The sequence below is a fragment of the Vigna umbellata genome, chromosome 1 (genome assembly GCF_029865625.1).
Source record: "Vigna umbellata cultivar VRB3 chromosome 1, Vumbellata_1.0, whole genome shotgun sequence".
NCBI classification, from domain to species: Eukaryota; Viridiplantae; Streptophyta; class Magnoliopsida; order Fabales; family Fabaceae; genus Vigna; species Vigna umbellata.
In genome coordinates, this window is record NC_142165.1 from 75,835,581 (window position 1) to 75,858,058 (window position 22,478).

General features: G+C 35.4%; 2 protein-coding genes and 2 pseudogenes across 2 annotated transcripts; 2 read left to right on the top strand and 2 right to left on the bottom strand.

Annotated features, from left to right (window-relative positions):
• Positions 1 to 1,328: 1,328 nt before the first annotated feature.
• LOC148206362 (uncharacterized protein C57A10.07-like) lies at positions 1,329 to 14,839 on the bottom strand. The gene is made up of 3 exons (XM_088104242.1): positions 14,181 to 14,839; positions 2,111 to 2,235; positions 1,329 to 1,909 (listed from the first exon to the last, which is right to left on the bottom strand). The coding sequence occupies exons 1-3, from the start codon at positions 14,773 to 14,775 to the stop codon at positions 1,589 to 1,591; spliced, it is 1,041 nt and encodes a 346-aa protein (XP_087960368.1). The 5' UTR covers positions 14,776 to 14,839; the 3' UTR covers positions 1,329 to 1,588.
• Positions 2,357 to 4,550, top strand: LOC148206363 (uncharacterized; annotated as a pseudogene).
• Positions 4,717 to 5,451, top strand: LOC148206364 (uncharacterized; annotated as a pseudogene).
• Positions 14,840 to 21,337: 6,498 nt separating the features above from the next.
• LOC148206365 (uncharacterized) lies at positions 21,338 to 21,917 on the bottom strand. Its single transcript, XM_088103460.1, has 2 exons — positions 21,489 to 21,917; positions 21,338 to 21,400 (listed from the first exon to the last, which is right to left on the bottom strand). The coding sequence occupies exons 1-2, from the start codon at positions 21,915 to 21,917 to the stop codon at positions 21,338 to 21,340; spliced, it is 492 nt and encodes a 163-aa protein (XP_087959586.1).
• Positions 21,918 to 22,478: the final 561 nt, after the last annotated feature.

Here is a 22,478-nt window from a genome sequence, read left to right on the forward strand (position 1 = left end):
TAAACTAAATTGCTTTGAACTTGTATTGCAAAGGTGGCGCTCAACGACATCCTAGCATTGCTTAATGTCAAACTATTAGTAAAAAGTGGCACTCGACGATACAGTTGGTCGCAAGCCTATAACACAAACTTGCGCTTAACGTTAGTTTGATATCTCTCAATGAGTTGGTTCAAAACTGTTTTTACACACTAACACTCTTACCAATTTACTCAATTGCTCAAATTCTTAAGTTCTCTCAATCACACAAACTTAAGTACAAACAAACAAATTTGTGAACAAATAATTCAGCTATGTAAACCAAAACCAAAATAGTCATATTCACCACAAATTAAATGCATCAAAACAAATAAAGTTCATTATCAACATGAAATCAACCATTAATATGCACTCATCAATTTAGCAAAAACACCACAAGAGAATTAAAGACTAATTTTCCTTATCTTGACAAAGTTCTTAACAAATCCTAAAGAGCCAAGATGTCTCTTAACTTGCAAATTATTCCTCTTTTACACCTAGAGAAAACATCAAAACGACATGACCATGCCAACAAAGACATTGATAAACAGAGATTCAAGAAATACAACACAAGAATATATGCAAGTAAGAAAAACCACACATGCAACCAGATGAAATAGAAAAGACAAGGAAAAGGGGTTGAAAACCAACTTACGCAAACAAAGAAACTCGTCGCAAAGATCAATCCTACTAATCTTAGTTCCTTAATCAGAAGAACATAGAGAAAAAATATTACAAAAAAGTAAAAAACCTTTAGAAAAATGGCTTTTAGAAAAATGATTTGTTTTAAAATAATAAAACTCATTCATAACAAACTATTTATATTAAAAAATTTTAGTATTAAAATAACTTATTTAACCCACTATTACTTCTAAAACGTCATTTTCTAGATCTTTATCTTATTCAATTTTTTTTGAGTAAAATAAATTTTGAAAATTATGTATTATTGCTTTCATAAATAAAGTTCTAACTTTTTTTGAGTTTATTATACACACACGTTTTACTTAATTATTTTAAACCAATTTTAATAAAATAAATGCAAAGACATTTTAGTAAATTATTAAATTAAAAAATTTAATTCTTTTTCTTTTCACTCATATAAATCACATCTACAATCTTTCCACCCACTTATAGTCATTTATATTCCACTTTCCTTACGTAAAAGTAACCTCCCTTTCCACTCTTTTTTTCCATCCTTTCCTTCCCTTTCCACCCATCCTCATCCAAACAAAGGTTCACTTATACCATATTCAATTATAGAGGGTTCATAAATAATAAAATACAAAAAACTAAGCAAAATTTCCCTCGATATATACATTGCAACATATCAAACTGCAGAACATGAAACCTGGACATATGTTTTTGAACCGTCTTGAGTAACTGATAACTTCAACAAACCTCCTCACACAAACATGCAACACTTTGATCTACACAATCTGTCATTATCTCTCAGCAACAAAATTTAATCTTCTCATTATCTATCAACAATTTAGTCAAATATGGAATCAAAAGTAATTTGTGTCTAGTATCTGTACTTGTTAGTATACAGTTGTATAAGTTGACTGTGTCATGTTTACTGTGTCCATGGAAGTGCATCAGAATAAGGATTTGGTCCACAATATTTGAATAAACCTTCAATTTCAGGGCACCCATGGGGATAAGGAATTGAACGATGAAAAGGGTCACGCTTTAGTTTCTTGTGATAAAGTGAACCTCGACAGCCATATGGGTCTTTCTGGAACTGAGTTCTAACCAATTCCTCACCTCTTAGAGCAGCTGTTTTTGAATTTGATGTAGCAGGAGTACCAGCATAGAAGAACCTTGACTCTGGAAACCCAATAGCAGATCGATGTAGATGTGCAAATCTTTTTTCCTTGAAATCATAACTTACAACCTGATTTCCAGATTGAACAAATCAGATTGAAACATTTTGTTATATATTTTGGTTCCTTCATAGACATAGAAAAGAATGGAGGATAACATATTCGATAAATTAAATCAGCATTTAGAAGGAACTAATGAATCTAACCAGTAAAAGCTTGCAATGCAATAAAAGAATAGAATTCTTCATTTCACATAAGAAAGGCTTACATACAGTTATATTTTGGGGATAGGAGCCAGTAAGCTCCCGGAATCGACAGACACTAAATAGAAGATTTTCAAAGCTGTCACGAGCATGCTCCTCTGTAAGTGCTCTCCATTTCACACTTTCTTCTTTACCTACAAAAGACCCAAAAGTATGACATCATTTCTGATAAAAATTAATTTGGAAAGCATATGCATATAAACTAAAGCTGAAAGATAGTGAAATTCATATCAACAGCAGCCTGATAAAACTGTTATGCAACAGAAATTCATCGAGCCAACTTTATATTCATTAGTAGGTCCATGGCGTAAACCATTAATCAGAAGAAAAGCCGTTGAAACTTTAGTTTTGTATCTCTTCCTAAATCATTAACAAGGCCAAGAAAACATTTTTTACAATATGAATGTTCCTTACTGCACTTCCTTTCTTTTCCTATTGAAATAAACATTCCCTATGATTTTTTATGCTTTCAAATCACAGAAGTTGGACTCAAATAGAATGAGTTCATCCAAAACACAACATTAAAATCAAATATTTGGAATATTGAAGTTGCTTTCCATAAATTCAAATCACTGGATTTTAAAATCTACAAGCCTAATTCATGCACTATTTCTATTTATTCAGATCAAATTGCTCAACTCGTAAAAGTTGTAGTATATGAAAAAACTTTATTCATAAACCTGTGCATGCATTAAAAATAATATAGACAAGAAAAATAACAACTTATAAAAAGTCATAAATAGTGAGATCCAATACATAACAACTGAAATAGGTTCAAAATTTATAAAATCACTCATAATAAACGATAAATTCATAATTGTCCAATACAAACAAAAACTATCCAAGGTTGCTCACTGGATTGGAGGATGGTGCGCTGCGTCAATCTTCTTGGTGTTGTGATGTTAGGGTTTGGTGATCCATTTTTTATTAAAACTGACCTGGCCCAACCCAAAAAGCCCAACGCTCTTACCTTTTTCTGTTAGGATTGTGTTTCACAGATCACAACCAGCGGGGAAGACACACGAGGCACAAGTTTCACCATGGTCCCCTGTGATCACCACCCTCACTGTCTTCAGCACTCTGTCCTCACTGCCTACGCTGCTACCCTTGCATTCAATATCTAGAAAATTTGAATGGGATAGTAGTACGGGTGATTCAGAAAATGCTAGAAAAAGACTGAGTCAAGAAGAGAGCGAGGTGACTGTCAAGTATTTTCAAGAAAAGGGACACTCAAACTTCTATCAATTCCATTTTAAAGAGAAGTGAGAGGGAGGATGCATGTCAATAAATTGCTCTATTTTTCTACAACAATGCTATTCCATTTAATGTAGCAAAGAGCAAAGAGTTCAAGAGGATGCTTGAGTTGGTTGCCAAACATGGTCTCGAATTTAAGCCACCATCATACCATAAGATTAAGGTGAAATATTTGAAGCAACAGGATCAAAAGGCCAATCTGATCTTGGAAGAACATAAACTATTTTGGATGAAATATAGATGCACAACAATGATAGATGAATGGATTGATAGGAGGAGATGGACTATACTCAATTTTCTGGTTAATAGTCTAAGGGGACTGTCTTTTTTAAGTCTATTGATGCTTCTGACATATGCAAGACAACTGAAAAAGTTTATAAGATGTTGTTGAGGGCGTTTGGAAAAAAAAATGTGATCCAAATTGTAACTGACAATGCAACAAATTACAAGACAGCTGGAGAATTGTTAATGCAAAAGAGACAAAAGTTATATTGGACACCTTATGCACCCCACTGCATGGATTTTAATGTTGGAAGATTTTGAAAAGAAAATACCACTCCATCATGAAACAATAGCCAGTGGTAAGAAAATCACAATCCACATCTATTCAAGATCAAGTCTTATTTCCTTGTTGCACAAATTTATAAAAGGGGCAGATTTCATAAGCCCTGTCAATACTCGTTTTGCCACTTCCTTTTTGACTTTGGGATGCTTGAATGAAAATAAAAGGTCACTTATTAAGATGTTCACATCAAAGGGGTGGAAATCTAGTCAATTGATAAAGACTTGTCAAAATATATTTTAGGAAACTTTAAATATTATTTCCATGTATTTAATTTGTTATATTCCCTGTATCTTGCTATTATTATTAGAATAACAATCCCACAATTTTAGGGATTTGTTCCGTAGAATAGGCTGCTCAATCAATGAGCTCTTGTATATATATCTAATGCATGTAAGGAGACATATAATAGAAAATAATATATTCTCTCCTAAATTCAAGAAGACTAGAGATGGAGGGTTTGTGGAAAATTTGATATTGGATAAGAGATTTTGGAAAAATATTTTGAATTGCATGATGGGTGTTCTTCCCCTCATTAAGGTGTTGTGCATGGCAAATTCCAATGTGAAAGCAGCCATGGGATTTATTTATGAAGAAATGGATATTGCTAAAGATAAGATACAAAGTCTTTAGTGGAGTTAGAAAAAGGTAATAATAACTAATTATCTTACACTTATATTGGAGATTAATTTACTTTTATCTTACTTAGCTACACTCCCCTTTAGGAAATCATTGACCAAAGATGGGGCAACCAATTATATAGGCCATTGCATGCTGCAGGCTATATGACCTTAATCCCATGTTGCACTATGATACTAAATTTAAAGTTGACTATGAGGTGCAACGTGGAATGCATGATTGTTTGGATAGGTTGGTGGGAAACATTTATGAGATCAGTAAGATTGATGCTCAAATCGAAAGTTTTAAGAGCAAATTTGGATTTTTTTGTAGTTCGATAGCTCAACATGCACTCAAAAACCAAATTCCATCACAATGGTGATAAACATCCAAAATTATGAAGATTTGCAATTAGAGTATTGAGCTTGACTTGTAGTTCATTCAGTTGTGATCATAATTAGATTTCTTTTGAGAGGGTAAGAATTAAATTTATGAAATTGATCTTATAATTATTTTTTAGAGGCTAGTATATTTTAATTACTTTTATAATTATTTAGGTCCGCACCAAGAAAAGAAATCATTTACAGAAAAAGACTATGAATAATGTGGTGTTTGTGATGGCTTATTCAAGATTGAAGAAGGATGTTAAGAAAACAAAGGACTATAACATCGATGATCTTGCTTTTGATGATGAATGGACTATGGAGGAAAATGAAGCAAATTCAACTTTGGATGCTTTAGATGAAGACACTTAGTTGAAGTTGGAGAAAATGAAGAAGTTAGTAAAGTTGGTGTTGCTACACCTAAGGATGATTTGGAGGTTCCTCCAATTTGGAGTCCATTTTTCATCAGAAGCAAGATCATCAATGTTTTAGTCATTTGTTTTTCTAACATCAATGTTAGTAGTCAGGTATGATCTTCTTGTTCAATCTTGATGTTTTGTTGTAAACAATTTCTTTCTTGGTGTGGACTAAAATAGTTATAAAATTAATTAACACATTACACTAGACTACTAGATAGTATAGATAAATAATTATAAAATCAATTTCATAACTTTGAATTCTTACCCTTTCAAAAGCACTCCAATTACACTCACATCAAATGAACTACACGCTAGAAAACCTTTGTAATTCTATATGTTCAACACCATATGATTCCCCACTATTGTACTGGAGTTTTGGTTTTAAATGCAAATTGAGCCATTAGACTACCAAAATAAAAAAATCTAAAATTGCTCTTGAAACTTTCAATATAAGGATCAGTCTTACTTAACTCATTTCATACCATCCTCGATGATAAATCATATATTAATTGGTTCACTTCATAATCAATTTCAAATTCAGGATTATAGTGCAACTTGAGATTAAGATAATATAGCCTGCAACATGCAATGGCACATGCAATTCGCTGTCCCATCTTTGATTAATGATTTCGCAAAGGGGAGTGTGGCTATGAAAGATAAAAATAAATAAATTAATCTCCAAACAAAGTGTATAATTAAAAAAAAAAGTATAAAATCAAACAAGTGAAAGGTATTATTACCTTTTACTAACTCCATTGAAGGGACTTTGTATCACCATTTTAGCATATCCATTTCTTCATAAATGAATCCCATGACAATCTTTCATAAAAGCACTGCTCAAAAAATATTTCATGCATATAACACATATGGATTTTTACTTCATTGATTTTTCTTGTTCATTCATTAGTCCCCAACCATGCGCAACACCTTAATTAAGGAAAATGCACCCCTCATGCAATTCAAAATAAATATCAATATTGCGACAAGATTTCCATCTATAGTATTTACAACATGACTAGATTGCCTTTTCTTGGATGTGAACATCCTAATATTAATCACTTATTTTCAATCAAGCATCTCAAAGTCAAATAAAAAGTGTCAAAATGAGTATTAGCTAGTCTTATCAAATCCGTTCCTTTAGTAAATTTTTGCAATAAGCAAATAAGAGTAGTTCTTGAATAGATGTGGGTTATGATTTTTTTACCACTTGTGTTGTGTCTTGACGGAGTGGCATTTTCTTCTCAAAATCTTCCAACATTAAATTCATGCAATGAGCTCACAAGGTGTTCAATATAACTTCTTTCTCTTTTGTGTCAACAAGTCTCAAATTACCGTGTAATTATTGCATTATCAGTTATAACTTCGATCACATTCTTTTCCCCAAACTCCTCAATGACATCACATTATCTTGAAAAAGAATTTCATTTATATAGTCCTCCTCTTATTAGTCCATCCATCTGTCATTATAGAGCACCCATTTTTTCTTGCAAAACAGTTTATGTTCTGCCCAAAGTTGTTACTTCAAATATTTCACCCTAATTTCATGGTATGATTGTGGCCTACATCCAGTACCATGTTTGGCAACCAACTCGAGCATCTTCTTGAACACTTTACTCTTTGATAAATTAAATAGTAAAGCATTGTTGTAAGAAAATAAGGCAATTTCTTGACGTGCATCCTCTCACTTTTCTTGAAAATGGCAATGATAGCAATTTGATTGATCACTTCCACTTTCATGAGAATACTTGATGAGTCATGACCCTATTCTGCTTGCTTTAGCTTTTGTCCAGCATCCTCTGAATCGCCTATTCTACTACCCCTTTCAAATCCTTTGTATTTTGACTTTTTAATCAAATTTTGCTGCAACTAATAAACAAAATCCAACATTAATTTTTTAACATCTTCATGAATCTTCAGGAATGGTTATACAAGCTCCAACATCCTTTGAAGTTCATGCTAATTGAAGTTTCAATCAATAAATTCTCTTGTCAATACTTTATCACAGTATTTACACTTCACATTTCTTGTTTCCCCATCAATTCAAACCCAATGAGTCCATGTAGGACCAGTCTTTGCTCTGATACCACTTCCTCTTTTAGCAGCATGACCTAAACCACCTTCAATGATGCCATTTTTTTCTTCAAATTCTGAAGAGGACAAAACACTCTCCAAAATGGTAGCAAGAATTGAAGAAAGCATTAAGAAGAAATACAGAACAAAACACAATTGAAATAAAGGCAACTACCAATAAGTCCTGTGATGGCCGATGGTGGTGAAGCCAGCATCAGTGACAACAGTGTCAATCTTGCAATGGTTGACAAGGATGACAATGATGATTGTGCTGTCGATAATCAGAGCATGTGTGGCTCAGAGTTCTTTGATTTTGTTTGGTTTGCAAATGGGAACCCTAGGGGAAAACAGAAGAGTTTGGCTTCTTTTTCGGGTCAGGTATTTTAGCAAACAAATGGATTGACACAGTACATGATCCTCTGATTTTAAAGGCAACCATGTGATCCAACTACATCTGCTCTTCTCCTGATCTGTCATGACGTCACCTCATTGCATCCCCCTTACTCATATGATCGAGTACAAGAGTATACACTCTCATAATTGTAAACATGATTCAGACACATGATTGTATGTTAGATGAATCATATGACATCATGGAACATTGTTAAAAACCTTAACAACTTCCTCAGAAGTCTCTTTTGGTCTTTCTTTCCTTTTCACAAAAACTAAAAATATACAATCTACCATTTTAATTGTTGGCCATCTATTGGCCTTAATTGCATGTGTCCAAACCAATTTTTTGGATATTTATCATTTTTTTCTCAATCAATATTATACAAATCTCTTCTTGTATATAATAATTTTGTCTCTTGTCATTTCTTGAGTGGCCTCACATCCATCATGACTCCTTCCTTTCTTTCATGTCACCCCTTTAAAGCGCAACATTCACTGCCATTTAATATAGCTTGACGGACTAAATGTAAAACTCACATTCAACTTTGGTAGATACTCTACAATCACAAATACCTCTCTAAATTTTTCTCTATTATGGTCCTCTTGCTAGTATCTTAGTGTAACATATCATTAATTTCTCTATCATTTTTGTAATATTAATCCTAGATATTTTTTTTATTTGATTCTGAGGAAGGATTCAAACTCAATGCTAGTGTATTTACACTAACTCACCAACTGCTCAACCAAATAAGTTATAGTTAAACTTATGAACTTATTGTACAATATCTTCTAGTTTGACTTCTGTTGAAATATATTGTATTGTATAACTGGCCTTTTAGTTTTGGGCTTTTAGGGCTGATCCATTGTTCCTTATATAGGACTTTTCTGTGTAATAGAAACTTTAACCACAGTAATAATATTTTTACCATCTCTCAAACTTTCACATGGTATCCAGAGCGGGTTAGGGTTCGCCGCTGCTCACTGTCCGCGCCGTCGTTCACTGTCGCTTCCGCCGCCGCCGTCCGCCGTCGCCGCCGCCGCCGTCGCCGGCGAAGTTAAGGGTTCGGTGCGCCTCGACGAGCGCGACCCATCCCTGGTGGTCGCCGCCTCATCCTTCTTTCGACGCGCCGTCACGCGTCGTTTCTCTCTAACCTCTCTCGGGCGCGTGGGCTTCACGCGCCGCCTCTCCCGTGTCGGATCTTCACCGCGCCACTGCCGGTCGTTTTGCCTCCGTCTCCTGAGTGTATTGTGGTCTCTGATTTGCTGTTCCGTTGACGGTTGCTCCGTTTAGGGTTTCTTCCCACACCTTTTTCCCCTCTTTTCTTGTTTGACTTTATAATGGCTGGGCTTGGAACACCGTCTCTCTCTGCTACTCCAACCATTACTTCTGCAAAACTCAATTGGAAAAACTATCTATCTTGGTCTTCTTCCGTGGAGTTATGGTTTCTTGGTCAAGGACACCATGATCATCTTGAACAAGATGTTTCCACCGTTCCTGAAGAAGAGAAATCTCAATGGCAGAAACTTGATTTTCAACTATGTGCTGTCTTATGGCAATCTGTTGAACCAGAAGTCTTAGAAATTTTAAGACCTTACAAATCGTGCTCTTCCTTTTGGAGAAAAACTCAGGATATCTTTGCTAATGATGTGCAACGTCTCTTTGATGCAACTCAAAGAGTGACTTTCCTCAAACAAAACAATCAAGATATGCTTACTTACATAGGAACGGCCCGTGCTGCTGTAGAAGAATTGAAGAATTTCCTTATGGCTGATTCTTTAGAAGGCCTAAACAAGAAGCTTGATAAGTTTTATATGGTCTTAATTTTAAGAGGTCTACATTCAGATTTTGATCATGTTCGTGATCAAATGTTAGCTGGTGATCAAGTTCCATCAATGGACAGCTTAGTTACTCGACTTCTTCGGGTACCTTCATTAGTTAAAGACGAAAGTTCAATTGGTGGTATTGAAACATCAGCTATGGTAGCACCACAAGGAAGAGGAGGAGGCAGAGGCAACCGAGGAGGACGTGGTGGCCGTGGTATGCGTCCTCAGTGCACATATTGTAAGAGGATAGGCCATACTCGAGAGAAATGTTATGCCTTACATGGATATCCTGACAAAGTCGCTCATGTTTCGAAATCTGATGATCTCGAACCCAAAATTTCAAATGAAGAATACCAAGAATTTTTGAAGTATAAGTCTGGAAAATCTTCTAATCCTGACCAATCCTCTTCCATGTCCAATGTGTCAACTGCCTGTATATCTCAATCTGTGGAAGGTCACAATCCATGGATCCTTGACTCAGGTGCCTCAGACCATATCTCTGGTACTATTTCTTCATTTTCTTCCATGTCCTCTCAGAAAATTCCTCATTTAATTACTGTTGCCAATGGATCCAAAGTTGCATCTCAGGGAATTGGTAGAGTTTCCTTATCTCCTTGAGCCAATTGACTCGTTCCTTAAATTGTTCTGTAACCTTTACTGCTAATTCCTTTGTTATACAGGAACATGGTACGGGTCGCCTGATTGGAGAAGGACATGAGTCTCGAGGACTTTATTTTTTGAAACATAGCTCTTCAGTTTCCTGTTTTACCAGTTCATCTCCAAAACTTTTGCATGATCGGTTGGGCCATCCAAGTTTATCCAAGTTGAAGATGATGGTTCCAAGTCTCAAGAACATTCAAGTCTTAGATTGTGAGTCGTGTCAATTAGGAAAACATGTTAGATCTTCTCATCCTAAAAAGTCTGAGACACTATGTAATTCTCCTTTCTCAACTATTCACTCTGATATTTGGGGACCAAGTCGTGTCACTTCTTTTGGTTTTAATTATTTTGTAACCTTCATTGATGAATTCTCTCGATGTACTTGGGTTTATTTAATGAAAGAGAGATCTGAACTTTTGTCCATATTTGTGTCCTTTATTAATGAAATTAAGAACCAATTTGGGAAGACAATTAAAATCCTTCGTAGTGATAATGCTAAGGAATATTTTTCTTCAGCGTTTTCTTCATTTTTATCTTCCCAAGGAATTTTACATCAGTCAACATGTCCTCACACTCCACAACAAAATGGTATTGCAGAGAGGAAGAATAGACATCTCATTGAAACTGCACGCTCCTTGATGTTGAATACTAATATTCCTGTACATCACTGGGGCGATGCAGTCCTCACTGCCTGTTTTCTAATCAATAGGATGCCTTCTTCCTCTCTTGAGAATAAAATTCCTCATTCTGTCATTTTTCCAAATGACACTCTATATCATATCTCCCCACGTGTATTTGGGTGTACATGTTTTGTCCATAATGTTTCTCCAGGTCTTGATAAGCTATCCGCAAAGGCTATTAAGTGTGTCTTCTTGGGATATTCTCGTCTTCAGAAAGGGTATAAATGTTATTCTCCCTCCACCAAGAGATATTATATGTCTGTTGATGTCACATTCTTTGAGGATACACCGTTTTTCTCGTCCTCTGTGGAGGATCGTTCATCTGTTCAACAAATGTTGTCTCTACCATCGTGTGATCCCTTGGTTATTCCTGCTTCTATACCTCAAACTCAAAATGTGAATGACATTGTTCCTCCACCTCTTCTCACATATCAGCGTCGGAGACAATCTCAAGCTCAGAACAATGAAGATCCTCTAGACTCATCTCCTCCTCCATTAGCTCACCAGACCATGGATCCTTCATCCTCCTCGTCTTCTACTGACTCAGATGATAATTTGCCCATTGCCCTTCGAAAAGGTATTCGTTCTACTCGTAATCCATATCCTGTTTATAATTTTTTGAGTTATCATCGTTTGTCTTCTACCTATTTCTCTTTTGTTTCCTCCTTATCCTCCCTTAAGACTCCTAATAATATTTATGAGGCACTTGATCATCCTGGATGGCGTCAAGCCATGGTTGATGAAATGCAGGCCCTTGACCACAATGGTACTTGGGACCTTGTTCCTCTTCCTCCTGGTAAGAAGCCTGTTGGCTGCCGATGGGTTTATGCTATTAAGGTTGGTCCTACTGGTGAAATTGATCGTCTCAAAGCTCGTCTAGTAGCTAAGGGATATACTCAAGTTTATGGCATTGATTATTGTGATACTTTTTCTCCTGTGGCTAAAACCAGTACAGTTCGTATTTTACTTGCTATGGCTGCCATTCGTCATTGGCCACTTTACCAGTTGGACATTAAAAATGCCTTTCTTCATGGTGATCTGGAAGAGGAGATATACATGGAGCAACCTCCTGGGTTTGTTGCTCAGGGGGAGTCTGGGTTAGTTTGTAAATTACGCCGTTCCCTCTATGGCCTGAAACAATCACCTCGTGCTTGGTTTGGTAAATTTAGTCGGGTTGTGCAAAATTTTGGATTGAAACGATGTGAGGCGGATCACTCAGTGTTTTATGGTCATTTTTCTCCTGACAAATGTGTTTATCTCATGGTGTATGTTGATGATATTGTTATTACAGGGAATGACAACACTAAAATTACTCAATTAAAGAATCATTTGTTCAACCACTTTCAGACTAAAGATCTGGGTAGTCTAAAATACTTCCTTGGTATTGAAGTGGCACAGTCAAAAGAAGGTGTCATCATTTCACAAAGGAAATATGCTCTTGATATTTTAGAGGAAACAGGCTTGACAAATTGCAAGCCTATTGATAGTTCTATGGACTCAAATCAAAAGCTAATGAGAGATCAAGGTGAACCTTTCTCAGATCCAGAGAGATATAGAAGGCTGGTTGGAAAACTCATATATCTTACAATAACAAGACCTGAACTTTCTTATCCAGTGGGAGTTGTGAGTCAATTTATGCAGAATCCACATGTTGACCATTGGAATGCAGTGATTCGAATTCTCAGATACATAAAAGGAAATCCAGGACAGGGATTGTTGTATGAGGACAAGGGAAGCACTCAGATTGAAGGATATTGTGATGCAGATTGGGCTGGTTCTCCAATAGATCGAAGATCTACTACAGGATATTGTGTTCTACTTGGAGGGAACCTTATATCTTGGAGAAGTAAGAAACAAAGTGTTGTTGCTAGATCTAGTGCTGAAGCTGAATACCGATCTATGGCTTTGACTACATGCGAACTTGTGTGGATCAAGCAACTTCTCCAAGAATTGAAATTTTGTGCAAATGAGTCGTTGAAATTGTACTGTGACAACCAAACAGCCCTTCATATTGCCTCCAATCCAGTGTTTCATGAGAGAACAAAACATATAGAAATTGATTGTCATTTTATTAGAGAGAAGTTGTTGACTAAGGAACTTGTTACTGAGTTTGTCAATTCTAATGAACAACTCGGAGACATTATGACCAAATCTCTAAGGGGCCTAGGATTCAATGTATATGTTCCAAGCTTGGTGCATATGATCTATATGCTCCAGCTTGAGGGGGAGTGTTGAAATATATTGTATTGTATAACTGGCCTTTTAGTTTTGGGCTTTTAGGGCTGATCCATTGTTCCTTATATAGGACTTTTCTGTGTAATAGAAACTTTAACCACAGTAATAATATTTTTACCATCTCTCAAACTTTCACAACTTCCAAGTCAGATTCCTTCTCTCTTGCTAAAGTTAATATGCATAGACTTTAGTGTATGCCTAGTAAGCTAAAACCCTTTGTTTCCAAAGTGTGTGTCCAAAGTTTAAGCCTAATGTTAACCATTTCCCTATCCCTCAATAAAGACTGTCATCCCAAAAAAACAAAACATAGTTAGGGATGGATAATATTTTTTATGTCCTTGAAAAGCATATGCAAGACTAGATCTAACAAGCAAAGATTTATGACTGAATCTTGATGCAATCTTATCCCCATAAGAAAGTTCTTAGCATCATCTCTTGGATAGGCCAAACTGTCAAATGACTAGTAAACACTAGAGGAAATATTCTATAACATGGAAATTTGAAAAATAATTCTACTAAATTAATATGATATTGTCTTAAAATTATAGCACTTCCCAAGGGATATGATCTTGTTGCTAATGAGAAAATATGACTATAAATAAAGAAAATCACAAATTCAATGTACCGATTCACATGTTCTTTTTCACATACATGGGTAGCATAAGTGCAACCAAAGACCAGCTTAATTCCCTACTTAATCGACCATCTTCAATTATCTCTTATTATGTCAATTTATATTTTGTTTTTGGACATTCATATCTCGCACATAGTGTCTGATCTTCCTGGGACCAACAAACTACAAACCCAAAGCAGCAGTGTCAAACACATGACAAAGATAAACAGTACAATCAGGGAATTCTATTCTATTCCTTCTCCTTTAATAATTGTTCCTAACCTGTAATCCCTAACAATAAACATTAAGCAGGCATTTAGTTTCACCAGTCAGACAAAATATGCTACAATGCAAGTTCCATAACTCACCAAACCACCCTTTTGAATCCGCAACAGCCCAGTAACTCTGGGCCTCGCTGCGAGGTCCCGCTTCTCTACGAGTCTCTCCACCGCTGAACAGGAGCAAAGCAGAGTCATCCTTTGCCGCAATTTCAATCCCTTGAAGAATGTGTGTCACAAAAGTGGAAGCTTGGCCAGGATTCTTCTGATAAGACTCTAAAAACCAAGAATCCTCTTTGTCAATTTTGCCACAACTACTACTAGTGTAAACAGAATGCCCAGCAACCATCACAAGGTTTTGAAGCTTGGAGAAAGGGAAATCATCAGAACTCATTTCAGCTTTTACGTAGCCACTTTGCACCTTATATGGGGTTCCATAAAAGGAGAAAATCATGACAAGTATGAACACAAAGCACAAAGCTAAGAAGAGACCCTTTAGAGGGTGAAGCTTAAGGTAGTGGTGCAATCGATTCCCAAATGACTTTATCATTCTGATAGGGTGAAAGGGGGAACTTTTGGGCTTTCGGGTTCGTTTTATGGCAGTTCCCGATTCTAAGTCAAAATCGCTTCTTGGGTATGCGAGAAAGGACTTGGAAGCCTGAGATCCAAAAGGGTAACTGTTCATTGTAATGGGGTTTTCTATTATTTGGGAAAGAGAGTGAAGCTAAGCAACGGAATCATTGGATCGCAGTGGAAACACAAGCGATGAAGGAGGTCACATGGAGCAGTGACTGGCGAAAATATGGCGTTTGAAGGCTCTAACGATTCACACAGAGAATTGAATTGAAGGACCTGAGTTAGAATAAGAGAGAATGCTCATGAAAATGGAGAAGTGAAAGTTTTGGTTTGGTTGAGTGAAATTGCTGAGAATTGTTGCTGCAGCAGTGTGCGTGGAAGAAGTTGCGATGTGGAGCAATGCAGAGGATCAAAAGGGATCCAACTTCGGAGGATCTGTCCTTGTCTGTTTGGAAATCGCTATTTTATCAGGGGAATGAACACTTTCATTCAAGTGGTGAATTTAATTCTTAACAAAAATAAAAATTCAATTTAATTTTTAACGTATAAAAGAATTAAATTATTTCTTAAAATAAGTGAAAACTTACTGCCTCCACTTTTTATTATAATAGTAATAAAATTAATTAAAAATTTACTAAGAATAGATTGAATTTATATATATGAAAGAAAATTATGAAAATACCTTTTCATCAGTTTTTAAAATGATTTTATTATATAATAAAGAATACTTGGTAAATTTTTACTATAAAAACTTCATTCCAGAGATCTCATTTGAAAAATCATATTTTAGTTTCTTTTGCTAAAAGTTACTTTTGCTTGGGAGTATCTTAAAAATTAAGAGTACGCTGGAAATGAAAAAAGAATTGGACCCATTTTTTGCTAAAGTTACTTTTTCGTACTTAAGTCATACCGAACCCTATTGATGTAGGATCATCACTTTAGCCACAATTTGTGACTTCCCATACTTGTATTAATTATATGAATTGATGTTAAATTGTACAATATGACTCAAGAACTCTACATGCCTGATCGTTGGTTTAAATTTCTAGGTCTGCTTTGTATTAGTTGCAAAATTGAGAAGATCTTTTTTCATGTAATGGTATTAAAAAAATGTGAATATGTAAATTTTAGTAGTTATATTTATATTGGAAAGATTACACGTTTTGTGAGTTGTAACAAGAAGTTGGAGTCTAGTCAAGGCTTCAATCACAATAAGTACGGTTAATCAAATTCAAAAAGAGTTAAAACCATCTATAAAACTAAACTCTTATTTATTTAGGCTATTGTCTTTAAGAGTTTTACAAATTTAATTTGTGGTATTTATGTTTGTTGAAAACAAAACAAAAGAGAAAGAGACAAAAAGTACAAAAGTAAAAAGAAAAAATGAAAAACAAAAGTGTGTACACGAGACTATTACCATTACTTTTGGTGCAGTCACATATCTTTGGCTAAACATTGTAATAGTACATGCACGTTAGAACTGAAAGTGTGTCAAGGGGTTTCAAGTGTCACTCACACTTTCACATAGGATTTGCCTAGCGTAGTGAATTGTTTTTATTGTTCTTTCTACCTTATTTTGATTATTGTAATTCTTGTTTCATTTTTAGGTCTCTGTGATATATACGGTGGTTCCTTTGTTTTCAAGTAGAATGATATTTCTTTGGTTTCTATGAACACTCTACAAACACCATTAGGGAAAATTATTTTGAAGATTTTTACTTAAAAAACATTGATGAAAGTAATCCTAGACTACTCTATCTAGGAAAGACTGAGTTCTAGACTTGTTCACTTGTGACTCACCTCTCTTTCTTGGGAACTACTTGGAACACTTTCATCATTAATTTCTTTCTAGAAATCCTCCACCAAAAAGAAAAATCTTTTTGGAAAATCTTTATCATTCATAGTTGTGAACATTTTGAAAACCTTTGTGACAAACTTTCTTCTTCACAACATCATGAGTGATAATTCACATCATTTTAATTTGCATGATAGTTTTTGGATCATAGTAGTTTCCACATTTTGATAGTAAAGTTGATCTAGTGTCATGCTTAGATTGGGAGAAAAAGGTTGAAAAGTGTTGATAGGGGGAGCTATACCTACCCTATATATCTATGTTTTTTATGATGAACAAAAGAATGGTTTTATGGTTTCTTACACAACAAATGGCATAATAATTACTTTACCTTTATTGTGTTTGTTCTTGATGTATGAAATCATTATTGATAAATGATTCATGAGTTAAATAGATTGAATGTTTCATTTCTGGTAAGAAATAATCGGTTAAGTAATGTATATAATCTGTTAGATTTCTCCAGATATTACTATATGTTTAACATGGCCAAATAACTGTGTAGTAATCGATTACATAAGTCGTATAATCGATTAAAACACAATGGTATGCCAATATGTGTTTGATAAGTGCATTGATCTATTTGGAATAGAAATTGATTTGAAAATTTGCTTAAATATTGAAGATAATCGATTACATAAGTTTCATAATAAGTTAAATATGTTTCTCTTGTCAAAATCAATTTCATTTAAAGCTTGGATTGTTTCTAACGGTCATATGAATTTATTGCTGGCTTGTATGAATTGTTTAATCGATTGCATGTGCTGTATAATTTGTTAAATCTAAATAGAGGCAAATCTGTTAAAGTAGAAGGAAAAACTTAACAGATTACATTAATTTCGTAATCAATTAAATTGCGTCAGGATTCAAAAATCCTATAAATAACTTTCTTGCTCGTTGTTTCAAACTAATCTTTTGAGCTATCAATTTCATAACTAACATTTTGATTAAGTATTTACTACAGGAGAGTCCAAGAGCCGTCTTCAAGAATCAAGAATAAAAATTGGGTTTATACATTAAGATTCTATCAAGAAATTGGGCTGAACAGTATTGATTCATTCTGCACTATTGGAGTGTACCTGGACAATCAATTTCAATGTTTGAATTTGCAATCTGAGTATTGTGTTCCTATGTTGTTGTGCTAGGGGGAGAGAACTGCGATTGTTCTCATCGAGAGTTGGTATTGCTTTCAAGGTGTAAAGAGAGCCGTGAGTGTTCTCTACTTTTGGTAAGATTGTAAGGGTATTCACATCTTGTTACTATAGTGATTTTGAGTGGGGTGAGAAGTACATTGAGAGGGGATATCTCTGGATGATACTATAAGTGTTGTATTATTACAAGAAGGCCACCTCATTCCTTATTTCAGCAAAAAACTTCATGGGGCCACTTGTAATTATCCCACCTATGATAAAGAACTCTATGCTCTTGTGAGGGCTCTTCAAACTTGGAAACATTACCTTGTTTCCAAGGAGTTCATCATTCATAGTGATCATGAATCACTAAAATACTTGAAGAGCCAACACAAGTTGCAAAAGAGGCATGTCAAATGGCTAGAGTTCATTGAACAATTCTCTTATGTTATCAAATACGTGAAAGACAATTCTAACATTAAGGCACATGCTTTATCAAGAAGAAACAATTTGTTGGCCACATTAGGTGCTTAAATTCTTGGTTTTGATAACATAACTGAATTGTATGCTCAAGATAATGAGTTTGCCACTATTTATGAGGAATGTCTGCACAAACCACAAGGAGGATTTTATGTGAGATATGAGTATCTCTTCAAGGAAGGCGGCATTTGTATACCCCAAGGATCACATAGAAAACTCCTTGTCAAAAAAATGCATGAGGGAGGGTTAATGAGGCATTTTGGGGTAGACAAAACCCTAAGCATGCTAAAAGACAAATTCTTTTGGCCCCACATGAGAAGAGATGTCCAAAGACATTGCTACAAGTGCATCACTTGTTTAGAGTCAAAATCTAGAGCAATGCCTTATGGCCTCTGATGAATCAATATTTTTATACTACTCACTTAGCTTTTTGTACTACATTTGATTAGGAAATTGTGCTTAATTGTCCAATATTTCCTCACTTTTGATATTTGGGCTTCATTTGGCTAATAATTCTTATTTTAATTAATTTGAATTATCTGATGCTAATTATTTCCATTATTAATTGTAGGGAATTATTTGGAATATTATTTTGGAACATCAAGAGAGTTGCCACGACATTCTTCACTTGCCACATAAGCATTTTTATTTAAATTAAAATATAGGTTTAAACCCTTTAGTTGTCCCAATTTATGTGAGGTTTTCCCATTTTGATCCCCTTCTTATTAGAATCCCCAATTGAGTCCTTAAGTGATAATTTGCATCAAATAAGCCCCTGCCATTAAATTTCGTTAACGAGGTTAAGTTTTTGCACAGGTGGGAGGATGACGTGTTTTTTTGTTGAAACGTGGCTTGTTCAGAGTTTAAACGTGGCATTATTCATGGTTATTAAATTGAAATAATCTGATTTGTGAAATATATAGGATTTAGGGTTCTTTACCTTGCGCGAAGTCATTTGGGTTCTTTTATTTTAGGATTGGGAAGTAGTTGAAGTTTGGACAGTGGGGAGTGCGAAAGCAGAAGACGCAACAATGTCGATGGGTCATTCGTGTTCCTCTTCCACTTGCAATGAGTGTGGAAGAAAGCATTTGCGGTCTGTGAGCTCTCGTGGAGATGGAGGGTGGAACAGGAATGATAGTTCGCTGATCTGCCATTGTGGAGATAAGTCTGTGTTGAGGACTGCGAAAACCAGTAAGAATCGTGGCAAACAATTCTGGGGTTGCCCTAGGTATAAGGTTGGAAGTGAAAATGGGGGATGCAACTACTTCAGGTGGTTGAGTGATTGGGGAATTGAAGAAAGTGTTAGCTGTGAGGTGCTGGAAGCAAATGATGAGAGGTTGGTGAAGAGTTTTGAAAATGAAAGTGATAAGAAGATAGTTGGTGTGTAGAAAGCTATGATGGGTCTTCAAAGTTGGATGAAATTTTTGGTTGGGGTTGTCGGTGTTCTATGTGTGATGAACATCATTATAATTGCAATGTTGATGGGAAGAGCTTGATAATTTAGGTCTGTTTTGGTATTAGTAGTAGGGTTGATAATTTTAGTGTAGTTCTGTTTAATGTATTTATGTTTTCTGCAATGAAGATGTATTAGTTTCAGATCTTGAATGAAATGATAATTTGGGAAAAATCAGTTTTATTGTTTTGGTTTCATTTTGTTGTCAGCAGTTGCCCTATGTATAACATAACATGTGCATAGAAACTGTAAAACAGTTCTCAATAAAGGCTGAGTAAACAGTTCTGAATAAAACATACAACCTGTAAAACAGTTGTGAATAAAACATACAAAATACTGTATTCTTGGGACCTGAGTAAACAAAACTTTAAGAGGAATTGAACTAAGGGCACAATGATGATAAATAATAAAATTTAATATCAGGAGAATAAAGAAAATGCATAGGCTTCGAACTGAACATTTGTATATTAATACGATTGAGTAGTCATCCATTGTTCATACAAGTAGCAATATGTAAGATACTTTAGGCTATTACATACTGAAACATTAAAGCATTATTTAGAAGACATGTTTGTAAGATGATAAACATCAAACTTTGCCCTATTACATTTGGTACTACTAAAATAGATAACAATCTTCAACTCAGAAGTGGTTCTTGTCCATCTGCTTCACCCTCAGGCAATGAACTGGGTTGTTGTCCCTCTTCCTGCACCTGGTTTCTCTTGGGGCAGTTTTTTCTGTTGTGGTCCACTTCCCTACAAATGCCACATCTCTTCAGTTATCCCTCTTTTGACATTATGGTGCTACTTTTCTTCAACTCCCATTGCTCTAACCTCCTTTTCTTCTTAGGACGACTAGGCATCTGTCTTGTTGATAGAGGCATGACATCTGGACTTTGGGTTACCTCCCAGAGGTTGTTTCCATTATGGGATATATAATGGAGGAATAAATTTCTTCATATGTAGACTTTTTAAAGCACACAGGTATGTAGTCCTTTGGATCTATGTTGAGAAACCTCATTGTTGCAAGTGCATGTACACAAGGTATGCCACTGATGCTCCATTTCCTGCAGGAGCATGAATATTGATCTACATCCACCACAAACTTTTCCCCACTTTGGGACACATGTCTTACTTCAAATAGCCTTTGTGCAGACCAGTTGTCAATCAATAGGTAACATTAGTTTTTTACTATCTCGGATAACATAAACAAAGATATACATATGTCATAAATTTTGGATACCTGGGAATCCAATTCTTTGTTAGTAGTCCCTCCTTTTGTAGTCTACTCAGTATTTTTGGACAAATTGATGACTTAAATGACGTTACCCTTGACCTATTAGTGGCCCATCTCTTCATCATGTATAATCTGATTTCCTCCAACATTGTAATAATTGGTTTTGTCCTCATATTTACCACCACACTGTTAAAGGCTTCTGACATTTTATTAACTAAAGAATCACATTGAGTTGTGTGGTTGTGAACCTTGATCTAGACCAAAACCTTCAATAAAGATGTATGTCACACAATAAATATGTTGAGTAACAAGAAAGTAAAAGTTAAGTAAAAGTTATGTAAACTGAGAGTGCCAAACCTTGGAGGAATAGCTAACAAGTGTCGAAAAGCATCTTGGTTGACCTCTTTGATACATCTCATCTCGTTCTCCCATTTTTGTGGGTGGGTTGCTATAGCTGCCCTCCACATAAGCTTTTTCAGGTTCTTTCCAGGAAATTTCTTCCTGAAGTTGGCATATAAATGCCTTACACAAAATCTTTGTGCAACTCCAAGAACAACACCTTGTACTGCTTGTAACAAACCCTGTGAATGAAGAATAAAAATGGTGAGATGGTATTGATTTGAATAAATTTGTATAAGATAGAAGTCAATAATTATAATGGAAGTTACCTTCTGTTGATCTGATATGATTGTAAGTGAAGAACACACCTCAAGTCCACCAAGGTCTTCAATCAATAGCTCCATAAACCAAGTCCAAGTCTCCTTGTTCTCAACTTCTACGATTGCATACGCCAGTGGCAACATTTGGTCGTTTGCATCACGAGCCACAACAGTTAATAGCTCACCACGATGTCTGCCTTTCAAAAAGGCTCCATCAAGGCCAATGATTGGCCTGCATGAGACAAAGCTATCTTTGCATGCCTTTAAGCATGCGTAAAACCTCTTGAAGATTGATTTCCCATCATATGACTCAACTTTCACCTTGATTGTGGACCCAGGATTTCTTCCTAATAACTCATGAGCATAATCATAAATTCTACTATACTGCTTACTAAAGGACCCAACCACTTCGTCTGATGCATTGGCTTTGGCCCTGTAAGCCATGTTCTTAGAAATTGCTATATTCCATTTCCTAGTAATTTGATCTCTAATATCAACTCCCTTTACATTAGGATTCTCTCTCAGTGTTTTCTCCAATTTTCTACTAAGCCATTTTACATTGAATACTCGCAACTTGTGTTCCCTACTGCATGTATGCTTGTCAACCACAGTCCTCGGTTGCCATGACTTTATTGCATCCATGAAACCAAAATATGCCCTCCACGGACATTCTCCTTTTGATCCCAAACATTTAACCCTAATTTTTTTTTATCATTTTTAACAAGTTTCAAATTTTTCCCATTGTCTATTGCATAACTTTTGATGGCATCAAGGATGTCTTGTTTATCCACGAAATATGTTCCTACTTCCCAGTTGAAATCAATCATTTTTTTGGGCATAGTAAACGTAGAAAAATGCCCATACCCTTCTTCATCCTCACTGTCCTCATCACTAATATCAAGAGAAGTTAAGTCCTCAGATTGCCATTCGTCATTGAACCAAATGGAATCATTAATATCATCTTCTTCCATATCTGACTCAGACCCAAGTAAAACAGGTTCAACC

Bases quoted from the DNA above. Each gene is read 5' to 3' on its own strand.
- LOC148206362 (XM_088104242.1), bottom strand. From the start codon at position 14,775: ATGAACAGTTACCCTTTTGGATCTCAGGCTTCCAAGTCCTTTCTCGCA. The intron at 2,236-14,180 runs GTGAGTTATGGA...GGTCTTTTGTAG, and splicing joins GGATTCAAAAGGGTGGTTTG to GTAAAGAAGAAAGTGTGAAA. The intron at 1,910-2,110 runs GTATGTAAGCCT...TCTGGAAATCAG, and splicing joins CCTATCCCCAAAATATAACT to GTTGTAAGTTATGATTTCAA.
- LOC148206365 (XM_088103460.1), bottom strand. From the start codon at position 21,917: ATGGCTTACAGGGCCAAAGCCAATGCATCAGACGAAGTGGTTGGGTCC. The intron at 21,401-21,488 runs CAGAAGGTAACT...TTATTCTTCATT, and splicing joins TTACAATCATATCAGATCAA to CACAGGGTTTGTTACAAGCA.